At 47.0% G+C, this 12,730-nt stretch overlaps 1 protein-coding gene across 2 annotated transcripts in view; it reads left to right on the forward strand.

The window, feature by feature from the left end:
* The window catches only part of THSD4 (thrombospondin type 1 domain containing 4), a gene marked incomplete at its 3' end in the record, with an annotated part of 565,068 nt that overhangs the window by 539,549 nt on the left and 12,789 nt on the right, over positions 1-12,730 (forward strand). For both annotated transcript variants that reach the window (XM_082648619.1, XM_082648620.1), the window contains 4 exons: positions 3,983-4,258; positions 10,648-10,777; positions 11,733-11,937; positions 12,524-12,697. In XM_082648619.1, coding sequence (XP_082504745.1) covers positions 3,983-4,258; positions 10,648-10,777; positions 11,733-11,937; positions 12,524-12,697 — 785 coding nt within the window. The remainder of the gene's footprint in view (positions 1-3,982; positions 4,259-10,647; positions 10,778-11,732; positions 11,938-12,523; positions 12,698-12,730) is intronic.

Below are 12,730 nucleotides of genomic sequence, written 5' to 3' on the forward strand. Positions count from 1 at the left end.
CTGCCTCTTTCTTATAAGGACCCTTCCGATTACATTGAGCTCAGCCAGATAATTCAGGATAATCTCTCCATCTCAAAATCCAGGATAACTTAATCACATCTGCAAAATCCCTTTTGCAGTATAAAATAACACATCCCAGGTTCCAGATATTAGGACACAGGCATCTTCAGAGGGCCATTATTCTGTCCACCACATGCCTTTTCTCTTGGTCCCCTTCTGCTTCTGCTAACACAGCTTTCACCTGTAAGAAAAGAATAATGAATTCACACCTAACAATCCACTTCTTCCCTGTGGGCTCCGCTGACAGAGCCAGCAGCTTTGCTTGCCTCTGCTGGGTATAGCACAGCCCCTGGCTGATATTTCTTTACCGAATGGTGACGGAGCCCACCACCCAACTGGAGACTGTCTTTTCCATCTTTCAGACAGAAGGGTCTGCAGAAATATTAATAGGAATCGCTCATAATCACTCACACGCAGAGTCCTCGCTATGTGCCAGACACTGCTGGGCCCTTCACATAGACTAACTCATCAAATTCTCACAATTGTGCTCAGAGGGAGGTACTGTTATTAGCCCCATTTTAAGAGTAAGGAAATGGAAGCTTAGAGAGATTGAGTTACTTGCCCAGGTCCCACAATGACCTCAGGTCAGCCTGGGTCACTAGCCCCTGCGCTTATTACACTGCCTACAGGTGACCTGGTCCAATACCTGTCCTAGGAAGTGAGGGGACAGATGTGAGACCTGGCCGTACATCCTTCTCTGGGCTGCCCATTGGATAACCAGGTTATCTGATTGTTACAGGTCGGGGAGGAGCCACCCGGCACGTGGGGTGCATGTGTTGTCCAAACTCCAAGTCAGCACACTCAGCCTGAAAGAATTTTTAAGCCATTTCCAGGAGCAATATACAGTCTGAGAAACCAAGTTCAGATGGGGAAAGATTGAGATTACTGATGCTGATTTATAAGGACAGTTGGACAGACTATTTGAAATCATATAGGATGATGACGAGTCTCAGCTAATGGGTAGCGTGTGGTTCTGGGATCAGCTGCCGGGGCCAGGGCAGGCCAGGAGGGGTCAGCTGTAAAGAGTTGGTGAGGAGAGGCAATCTGGACCAGGCTTCATCCACCGTATCAGTGGAGTCAGGAGGCCAGAGCTTGAATTCAATTCTGCCACTTTCTTGCTGTGCGCCCTCAGGCAAGTCAGTAACTTCTCTGAACACATTCACTGTCTACAAAATAGAGAGGGAAAAAATACACTCAAAGGTTTTATGTGGGAGGGGGAAGGTATTGAATAAATTAGGTGTCCATCCTAGCACAGTGCCCGGTACCTATAAGGTACATAAAAGATTTTAAAATGTTTTATCTGATAACATCTTGGACAGTTTCCTTTATATCAGTATGCTGGTCTTGATTCTATTAGTTTAATTTGCATATAATATTTTAAACTATGAAGTATTATAAGTAGCCAACTAAATAAGAAAGTGCTGCTGAAAGAGTAGAGAAAGCTCTAAGGTTTAACTGCATTTTATAGTAACCTTAGGATTTGCCTCCTTATTTTATATTAAACTAATGAATGCTTGAACACTATTCAATCAAAACAGAAATATGTAAAGTAAAACGCAACTGCTCCACGACTGCCAAAACTTAGAAGCATCCAAGATGTCTTTCAGTAGGTAAATTTGGATAAAGGAACTGTGGTATATCCAGGCAATGGAATATTATCCAGTGTTAAAAAGAAATGAGCTATCAAGCCATGAAAGGACACGTAGGAATCTTAACTACATGTTACTAAGTGAAAGAAGCCAATCTGAAAAGTCTGCATATCGTATGATTCCAAGTATGTATGTACGGTATTCTGGAAAAGACAAAACTATGGAGACATTAAACAGATCGGTGGTTACCAGGGATTAGAGGGGAGGGAGGGATGAATAGGCAGAGCCCAGAGGATTTTAGGGCAGTGAAACTATTCTGTGTGATACTACAATGGTCGATAGATGTCACACATTTGTCACAACCCACAGAATGTACAACACCAAGAGTGAACCCTAGTGTAAACTATGGACGTTGGATGATAAGGATGTGTCAGTGTAGGCTCATCAGTTATCACAAACGTACCACTCTGGTGTGGGATGTTGATGGTGGAGGCTGTGCATGTGTGGGGCAGGAGAGATACGGGAACTTTCTAGACTCGCCACTTGATTTTGCTGCGAACCTAAACTGCTCTAATTAATATACGTATTTTATATTATATATATATGTCTATTTTTTAAAAAAGCAGTATTCCCAACCTCAGCCCTCTCCCAGCTTCCCAGAGGGAATCTCTCTTTACAATTTGGTTGGGACCCTACCCAGCCCTTTCCGTACGTATACAAACATGTATGTGGCCAGGTTCAATATTTGTCTACAATATAAGTGTGCCAGGAACATCACATGCCAGTCTTTTCCATAAGCCAACATAAATCTAACCTCAATTTGAAACTTCTCTGAAACTGGTAGAATAACTCAATCTCAGTCAATCTGGGGGCTCCCACACACACCCCAGATAGAGGAAAGATACCTGTCTGGCAGGTCTGTGGTGCTCAGGAAACCCAAGACCTCAAACACCTGCCACTCCTCACTTTGGAGATCTCTCTCTCTCTCTGTCTCTCTGTCTCTGAGAAAGCGCTCTCTCCACTTTTCCCTCCTCCTTTCCCTGGGCTGGCCCCTCTGGGACCTGTTATCCTTACTGGGAGCTCAGGCTTTCCCTGTGGGAAGGAAGAGCTGTTAACTTCCTGCACCTTTCACTTTCACTCCTGCAAAAATCTCAGACAAGAAAATCTAAGAACTTGGCCACTTGGACTAGGAGAGGAAGAGGAACAGAGATAAAGAACAAAACACAAATTAATCTCTCAAGGGCTTCCCTGGTGGTCCAGTGGTTAAAACTCTGCTCTTCTGGGCTTCCCTGGTGGCGCAGTAGTTGGGAGTCCGCCTGCCAATGCAGGGGACACGGGTTCGTGCCCCGGTCCGGGAAGATCCCACATGCCGCAGAGCGGCTGGGCCCGTGAGCCGTGGCTGCTGAGCCTGCGCGTCCGGAGCTTCTAATGCAGGGATCATGGGTTTGATCCCCAGTCAGGGAACTATGATCCCACATGCTGCAAAATGTAGCCAAAAAAAAAAAAAATTAGTCTCTCAAAAAGTGTCCAGCCACATCTGTGTATGTGTATACAAACTGAATTGCTGCTGTGCTCTTTTCTTTCACTAAACAACCTATGGGTCATATCTCCATGTCACAACATGTATTCGCTTCATTCTTTTAAAAAATAGCATAATATTTCATTCTTGGTTGTAGTATAATTTATTTGAACCACTACCACTGGTAGACATTTAAGTTCACTTTACTGTTTTGCTGTTTCAAATTAGGAACCATACTTATACATACCGCTTTATATAAAAGAATGCGAATATTTGTATGACAATTGTCCTGGAAACTGAATCCCTAGGTCAAAAGGTATGTGCATTTAAAATTTAGAGAGATATTGCCAAGTTGCCCTCCAAAACTTTGCGTGTATTTGCAGGCTCACCCAGTGTGCAAAAGTGTGTTTTCCTGCACCTTCAGCGAGGGGTTTAGGGATTTAAGGGTTTCCAAAGTTTATTGTTAGGTAAATAGAGTTGCTGTTGTTAGTTGCTTTCTCGTGTAGTTCTTTAATTAGGAAGGAAGCTGAGCGTTGTTGTGTGACTTTTGACTGTGTGTATTTCTTCTCATGTGAAAAGAAATTGCCTCTCCCTGTGCCTTGCCCACTTTCCCTACTGTGATGTTCATCTTTTTCTTATTCATTTTTAATAATGTTTTTAATATTAGGGAAATTAACATCTGCCTCTTTTAAATATATGTGCTCTGAATTAGAAATGATCTCATGCTACCTAATTTCTAATGTTGGAGCCATTGCCTCTTTACAACTCACCGTCCAAACCCATCTTCTGTGGTGTGTGCACTTGCCTCTCCTAGGGGAGCCCTTCAACGGCCAGCTGGTACCAGAAGGGGGGAACCAGCAGGAGGGAGAAGGGAAAGAGGGGGACGAAGAGAAGGCAGACGTGCACGGCGGGGCACCTGAAATATTCACCTCGGAATCAGCACAGACCTTCCCGGTCAGGCATCCTGATAGATTCTCTCCCCACCGGCCGGACAATGTGGTACCACCAGCACCACAGACCCCACGGCGGAGCCGGGATCACAACTGGAAACAGCTGGGGACAACGGAGTGCTCGACAACCTGCGGGAAAGGTGAGCTCATGTGCGGGCTAGGAGGGTCTCTGCAGATCCCCGAGCAGGAGTGGGGAACATGCAGGTAGGCCCCAGGCACGTGGCAAAGCTTCCCCTCCTTGAGCCTGACTGTGAGATTGCTCGTCAGTGTGAGGCTGTGTTGGGGGTTCCCAAAGACCACGCTCAGGCTCGGTGATCCACCCGAAGGACTTAGAAAACTCAGAAAACCTGCCGTGCTCATGGTTACAAGTTGTAACAGTGAAAGGCTACAGATTGGCATCAGCAAAGGGAGAAGCACGTGTGACAAAGTCCAGGACACACCAGGCGCCAGCCTCCAGGTATCCCCTCCCAGTAGAGTGGCACAGGGATGCACTTGGTTCTCTCAACAATATTGTATATGAGCCGAGTATTGCCAACCAGAGAAGCTCACTCCAGCTTTGGTGTCCAGGGGATTTATTGGGGTTCAATCACATAGGCCTGTAGCTCCCACATTAGCTACTCAACCTTTAGCACCCCAGAGGTCAAACTAATACAACATGGCCTAAGGCCTCAGGCATGCAAAGACAGGCATTCACAGAAATCACATTGTTGTCAGAAACTAGCTTGTCAAACTGACAGAGCGCAACCCAAGATCTCTGGCATAGAAAAACTCTTATCAGCAGAATATCCCAAGGGCTCTGAGGTTGTCTCCAGCCCTGGTCAAGGACCAGTCCTGAATACAGGTCTCTCTTTGGAATATGCAGGGTCTGAGCAACCCAGGCCTGCTGAGTTAACCCTTTCCCGCACAGTGTGTTCATTAATAATCAGAGAATACACTCACCTAGTTCAAGATTTACAAGCTGACGTACGAGTCAAGGTTGTGGAACACTTACACAAATGCCATTCAAAAGTCATTCTCAGGGCTTCCCTGGTGGCGCCGTGGTTGAGAGTCCGCCTGCCAATGCAGGGGACACGGATTCGTGCCCCGGTCCGGGAAGATCCCACATCCCGCGGAGCGGCTGGGCCCGTGAGCCATGGCCGCTGAGCCTGCGCGTTCGGAGCCTGTGCTCCACAATGGGAGGGGCCGCAACAGTGAGAGGCCCGCGTACCGCAAAAAAAAAAAAAAAAAAAGTCATTCTCAGATCTAAGGATTTCAGAAAAAAAGAATGCTTTGGGAGCTTGCAGTGTTAGTTAGCTAGCTTTTACACTCCACAGCTCCATTCTTCCTCCTCAGTAAATTCTTAATCCTGTATTTGTCCCATTATCTTAAGACCAATCAACTCAGAACACCTGGAGCAAGGCTGTAGCCTAACGAAGTCAGTTTATGCAGCAAAGGGGACCACACACCAGTGGGAGCATAGGGCATCTCTCCAACGGCAAGAAAAGATCCAGTAATAGGATTTAGGGGGAAAGGTGGAGTCTAGGTGAAATTTAAATAAAGCAGGGTTGTGGACTTCCGTGGTGGCGCAGTGGTTAAGAATCCACCTGCCAATGCAAGGGATATGGGTTCGAGCCCTGGTCTGGGAATATCCCACATGCCACGGAGCAACTAAGCCCGAGCGCCACAACTACTGAGCCTGCACTCTAGAGCCCGCGAGCCACAACTACAGAGCCCTCGTGCCACAACTACTGAAGCCCGCCCGCCTAGAGCCCGTGCTCCACAACAAGAGAAGCCACTGCAGTGAGAAGCCTGCACACCACAACGAAGAGCAGCCCCCGCTCGCCGCAACTAGAGAAAGCCCGCGTGCAGCAACGAAGACCCAATGCAGCCAAAAATAAAATAAATAAATTTATAAAAATAAATAAATAAAGCAGCAGAGTTGTGATAGGCTTGAAGCAAAGCCTGGCTGTGTGTAAAAGGGTCAGTATCAGTCTGGACTGTGATGTGGACTCATGGTCCTGTGTCCTTGAACACTCAAAGGCAAGATAGATGTGGGATGTGGTGTCCAGAAACCCCTGACCTGATGTTCTGCACCTGGGTTGGAAATTGATGCTGCTTTTCTGTTCCAGGTGCCTTAGATCCTCATTGCAAGGATATGTATAACTGTGCAGTCATGATTTCCTTCACATACATGGTGATAGCCTCCTGCTTGTAGTAAAGTGCTATTTGTGACTGTAAAACACCTGTTCTTCGAGGGCAGGTTACCATAGAAACAGAGGCTGTATCCCTGAGGAGTTTCTGCAACTGGGAAACATACCTCCAGCGTACTGGTTTGGGGAATTTTTTTCCTTTTCTTCAAGAGACTTGCGTCTGAGAGTACAAAACTTGGAAACGATGGCATAATCAACACATGGAAAAATCTTTCACGACCACCTTTAACGCTTTTATCTTTTTCATAAGAGTGCTGACTTAATGGCTTTTGAGGATCGAATTTAAGTCTTTGGTTCCTCTTGGGGTCTGGAGCCCTTCCTGCCTGGAATCTTTGCTGGTTCCATGATGGCTTCATAACTGGAGTGCTGATTTATGGAGGTTTTATTGTGCTTATACTTAATACTTGCGCAGAGAATGTGAACTGGAGAGTCATTGTGCCAACTTCTCTTATAAGCCTTATGAGGGAAAGTTAAATGCCTGTTAAGAGGCAGAAAGCTAGAGATAATTATGCATTAAGGCCAAAATCAGTTTAGTGAGGATCTGTCCATGACGCCATAGAGGTAAGCAGTGTGAAATGAAATGTACTTGACATAGGAGCCCAGGATCAAAAGGTTTTTTTTTTTTTTTTCCGGTACACGGGCCTCTCACTGCTGTGGCCTCTCCCGTTGCAGAGCACAGGCTCAGAACGCACAGGCTCAGCGGCCATGGCTCACGGACCCAGCCGCTCCGTGGCATGTGGGATCTTCCCGGACCGGGACACGAACCCGTGTCCCCTGCATCGGCAGGCGGACTCCCAACCACTGAGCCACCAGGGAAGCCCCCAAAAAGTATTTTGATAGTGCTGAAATAGTCTGCCATTTAGGTAGTGGTGTGTTGCCTGCTAACTGAAACAGATACACTCAGAACTAAGTGAGATCAGGTGAAAACAGATGCACTCAGAACTAGGTGAAAACTAGGTGAAAGGATAAAGATTGTTATGTGGTTTGATATCAAGGGTGGCATGTATAGAAGAGTGTCCTCCATTTCATGTCTTTAAAGACAGCCTGGCCCAGCCTTTCCAGTAGGATGAGATGTAGGCCTGTCTGGAGACCATAAGGCATTGCATTGTGGACACAGTGGGACAAGGACAAGAGCATGTGCCATTTGCCACGCACCCTGCGTGCTGCTCACCCAGCCTTGTGTTCACTGGACTCATCCAGGTGGTCATTCAACAGTCTGTATCTGTTCTGTACCAGGCATGGTGGAGGGACCCCTTTGCTCCCTCTAAGGTTGGCTCCCAGCCAGCGATGGCCTCAGAGATGTCAGGGCAGGGAAGCAGTGTGGATGCACAAAACATTTAGCTCATCTCATGGTCGTCAGTGGTAGGGACAAGTGTGCCGTGACCAAGAAATTCTGAGCCTGCCAGGGCTGCCCATCTCTTTTCTACACAACCCAAGTCCACTTGCCTCGTGATCTCATCATTTTCCCCACACAAACCCTCTCCCAGACTCTCCTCGAGCCCTTCCTGGCAACACTCACCAGACCACACATTTCTGTGCCTCGCAGATTAAAATTCCAGCATCATGATAGCATGATCACGGGGGGGAGCCCTGTCACTGGTGTACAAGAGAGGCCCATACTCTGTCCAGTCACTGCCCGGACCTCTGTTTATCTGGTCAAGCTCCTGGCTTGGCCCAGTTGATCCCTTACGTTCCAAGACTAGAGTTATTTAATTTTTTCTTTCTTCTTATTTTGTCCATCTCTCCACAATGCCTCACTGACCTCTACACGGTCCCCTGAATTCACTGACTTACCTCCTTTAATGTCCACTGATTACCTGTGGTACAGTCCCCCCTCCAACATAACATACTTCTGTTTAGATCAACACGTTGAACGTACAGCCCAACCAAACTGATCCCAGATTGTTCCTGCTACCTGAAGCCCAGCGAGCACCTGACCTCCCCACCCCATTCTTGCTGGCCAGCACTTAGAGGGCTAATTGTGTTGCATGCTTGGACAATGAAGAGGTGGCCAGATACCATTCTGAGTGATAGTCTCCCTTTCTGCAGAAATATAAACTGACCCAGAGAAAGAAACCTTTTCGGTCATTGGAGTCAAGAACTACAGATCTAGTGTTTTCCCACCATCGGAGACAGAAAGAGTACCTCTGAGTTTGTGTCCTTGTCTAAACGCTGGAACTGGACCAGGGGGAAGGCAGGCAGTGGCCAAAGTGCACACAGCCCCAAACAGGACCCATCTTTCCAAGGCACAGAGCATTCCTAGGGTAACTTGTATCCTTTCAGCTAAAGATACTCAATCCCCCCCTCATTAGTGCCAAGCAGTTGGGGTAGTTACTTTTGCCTTCCGAGCCACAAACGTGTAAGTAGAAAAGTTAAACCCGCATGGTCTGATGGGAAAGGGATGGGCTGAATAATAAAATTTTTACTTAAGCCCTTATTAACTGCATCCCAATGAGTATCCTGGAAGCTGTGAACTGAATCTTATTCATCTTTGTAACTCAGCACAATGTCCTTAATGTTTGCTGAATTTCATTAAAAATCTCTTCTTAATGGAAGCAGATATGTTACCGGACAAAATTTAATTCCACAAAAGTTTATGCTTCCTATTAATTTTATAGCCAGTACTGCTTTTTTTTTAACATCTTTATTGGAGTATAATTGTTTTACAATGGTGTGTTAGTTTCTGCTGTATAACAAAGTGACTCAGCTATACATATACATACATCCCCATATCTCCTCCCTCTTGCGTCTCCCTCCCACCCTCCCTATCCCACCCCTCTAGGCGGTCACAAAGCACGGAGCTGATCTCCCTGTGCTACGCGTGGTACTGCTTTTTACTCAGCTAATAATTATGCTTAATTGGAACATTATTTTAAAATAATGGTCTCAAGTTATAGCTGCATTGTAAATGTTTACACCCATAGTAGTTTAAACAAACGATTGTTTCTGATTCAAAACTGTCTTACAAACTGTCATGTTTTTTACAAGAACTACCTTCTGGCTCGGTGTGTCCCACAAAATCAGCTTAAAGAAGCATTGGAACACTTCGTGGCTGCTGAAATATTTAGAGACACATTCAAAGTTAGCCCTCTAGTTACAATTAAAATTATAGCAAGTTGAAGTTGAGAAACTCTAAATGCCTGACCAATTAGCAACAGAACTGAGACAAAGCTGTAGGCTAAATGCCCGTGTTCTACCCAGCAGGACTCAGCTACTGGCCTAGACTGGGGCCGGGGGTGGGTGGAGTGGGTGCACAGTCATTTATGAAAAAGCATCTTACACTCCAGACGCTCAGGTTGCACCTTCCCCCAGTTACGGTTCTTTGTAAACACCCAGTAGTAATACTTCAGTGCTGCCACCAGGGGGTAGCAGAGAGAGAGAGAGGCAGGCCGAATTGAATCAGTTTTGGTTTTGTTTTTTCCCGTTGAGAGCTAGAAATTTCACTGAACAAACTTTGACTGTTTCTCCAAAATAGGTTATGCCTTATTAAGTATGAAACATGAGGCTGTGTATTTAAAACATACAAAAAAAACTTAGGCAGTCAGTATTTTTTTTTAACAAAGTAACAAAAACAAATGTTAGACCGCTGATAAATATTCACTCAACAAACTTTTATGGAGCACTTACTCCCCTGCTGTACTGGGGTTACAGGGTTGAGCAAGCACCAATCCTGTCCCCTAGAAACTCACCATCTCATAGGAGGCAGACATATACTCAAATAACCAAAATTCCACTGGATCAGTCCTTTACTGGGGGAATGTGTAAAATGATTTACAAAGGCGAAGCCAGCTGCTTTTCTAGCCTCTCTTGAATCTTCTTGCTTCTCTGCCCCAACCTGACTGTTGCTTCAACATACCTGGCTCTTGCAGGCCAGTTTGCCATGCACTTTTGTTCCAGTTCCACGGCCTGGACAGAGCCCCCCTCCAAGACACACGTGTGCACAGCTATCCAAAACCAACCCTCTCTCTGCAAAACCCTCTCTCTTTCATGTCTGTGGAAAGTTATTATTTGTGTTCATTTTATAATCATTCCCCTGCCTATCGATCTTTCTTGTTGTCTTGAACTCTTAGGGGAATTGTTTTTATCTGCCTCTGAACAAGTTCAAACCATGTCCACAAATAGATTATAAGGCCTTTGAGGGCAGGAACTATTCCTGCTCTTCTTTGCCCCGGACGGTGCCTAGGAAATCCCTTGTGCAGGAGCTGCGTGTAAACTCAGGAACGGAGGAGTGTGTGTGCGTGAATCGTTCTGTTGCTGAGGCTTTTCTTCATCAGCATCCGGATCTCTGCGCATCTGCGTTCATAGCCCAGCATTAGAGTGTGTTCTCCTTGTCCCTGCAGGATCGCAGTACCCTATTTTTCGCTGTGTGAACAGAAACACTCACGAAGAGGTTCCTGAGAGCTACTGTGACTCGAGCATGAAGCCGACCCCGGAGGAGGAACCCTGCAACATCTTCCCTTGCCCAGCCTTGTAAGAGGGCCTCTGCCTGTTTTCAGCCCACTTCTAGTTGCTTGTGCATAGGACCCTAGTAGTAGATGTAATCTAATTTTTAAATCAGCCTACATCTGATTTAGAAACAGGAGACTTAGTCTATGCATAAAATGCAATCTGTTTAGCAAGTGCACCTGGCTTTCAGGATTCACACAGGAGCTGACAGCCTTTAACTGCTCAGCACACTCCCAGGAAGCCTTTGGTGAACTGGAGAAATTAGGTTTTAGCTGGCAAGGAAAACAAAGAGGGGAGCAAGGAGTTACAATCCAGTGCAGTCAGTGCTCAGGTGAGCTGTGTACAGAGAGAGACTAATGTAAGTCACAAATACATCTGCTTGGGGAGTGTCTCAGGAGAGGTCTTGGTTCAGTTATTGAATAATAAATAGGACACTTTTAGAAGAACAAGGAGGGAAAGCCCTAAAAGGGGTCAAAACATAATTCTCAAACTAATAAGAACATAATTCTCATCCGAAGACATAGTACCCATGTGCCGATGTCTTATTTAAGGAAATGACAAAGCAGGATAACAGAGGAGAATATGTGAAACTGATATGTAAATAGTTCATGAAAAATAACAAAGGTTGGAAGAAGATTTCTAAGTTAGTTCCAAAGTGGGTTAATGTTCTGCAGGGTAATAAAACTCATCTTTGGAGTTATTTTTCTGACGAGATAAAAATCTTTTGTACCTTCTTGGTTTTCTATAATTTTACGGAATCTGGGCCCTAATCACTGGTAAAGAGAATATGGAACAGAGCCACATTCTTTATGGAGTCAGACGGCCTTAGGCAGACTGCCAGGCACTGCTCTGGGCTGGGGATCACCCATAACAATTCTGACGCTTCTTTGTAAGTTGGCTTGGCCAACTTCTGTGTAAGATGCTCTCTTCCTGTTGACTGAAGTGACCGGTCCCTCTCGATCTCTCGTTCCTGAGCTAGCTGGGACATCGGGGAGTGGTCTGAGTGCAGCAAAACCTGTGGCCTGGGCATGCAGCACCGCCAGGTTCTGTGTCGCCAGGTGTATGCCAACCGCAGCCTGACGGTACAGCCCTACCGCTGCCAGCACCTGGAGAAGCCCGAGACCACCAGCACCTGCCAGCTCAAGATCTGCAGCGAGTGGCAGATCCGGACGGACTGGACCTCGGTACGCAGCAGGCCAGCCTGCTCTGGAGCTCCCTCTCCAAGACCTACCACCACCCTCCTGCCTCCCCCCTCCAAGACCTGACGTGGGAGAACCCTGGATTCTCCAGGAGGACCCCTCCTGTGGGGTTCTGGAAGGACTATTCTGCAAACCATAAGATGTGCCGATAGGGCCATCCTGTCATCCTGATAGACTTAAGGGCCAACTTTCAGGGTGAGCCCATGGCAGCCGTGTGCACACAGGTGACCTCTCTCTCCTGTGTCACGGTGGAGTGAAGGCTGGCAAAGGCTGCTAGAGCCAACTCCTCCTTCCAATCGTGCTCTCCCATTTTATAGATGGCAAAACTGAGGCCCAGAGGATCAAAGTAGGCGAGACATCCAAGGTGATCTTAGAGAGAAGGCGTGTGATGTTTTCAGGCTGGGATCCTCCCCAGGTAGCATCGCTTGAGAGGGGACCCAGCAACCCAGGGGTCTCGCCCCACCCCGTCCTCTGCTCAGGTGGCGGGTAACGAGGACGAGGGCACCCTGACCAGAGGGACCCTCAGAGCTGACACTGCCCGGTGCGCTGATGTGCGCTTGCTGTGTTTTAGTGCTCGGTGCCCTGCGGAGTGGGGCAGAGGACCCGCGATGTGAAGTGTGTGAGTAACATCGGGGACGTGGTCGATGACGAGGAATGCAACATGAAACTCCGGCCCAACGACATTGAGAACTGCGACATGGGACCCTGCGCCAAGAGCTGGTTCCTGACGGAGTGGAGCGAGAGGGTGAGCGTGCCGGACGGCGGGCGGGTGGGACCA

This window comes from Grampus griseus (genome assembly GCF_964374135.1).
Source record: "Grampus griseus genome assembly, chromosome: 2".
In the NCBI taxonomy this organism is placed as follows: Eukaryota; Metazoa; Chordata; class Mammalia; order Artiodactyla; family Delphinidae; genus Grampus; species Grampus griseus.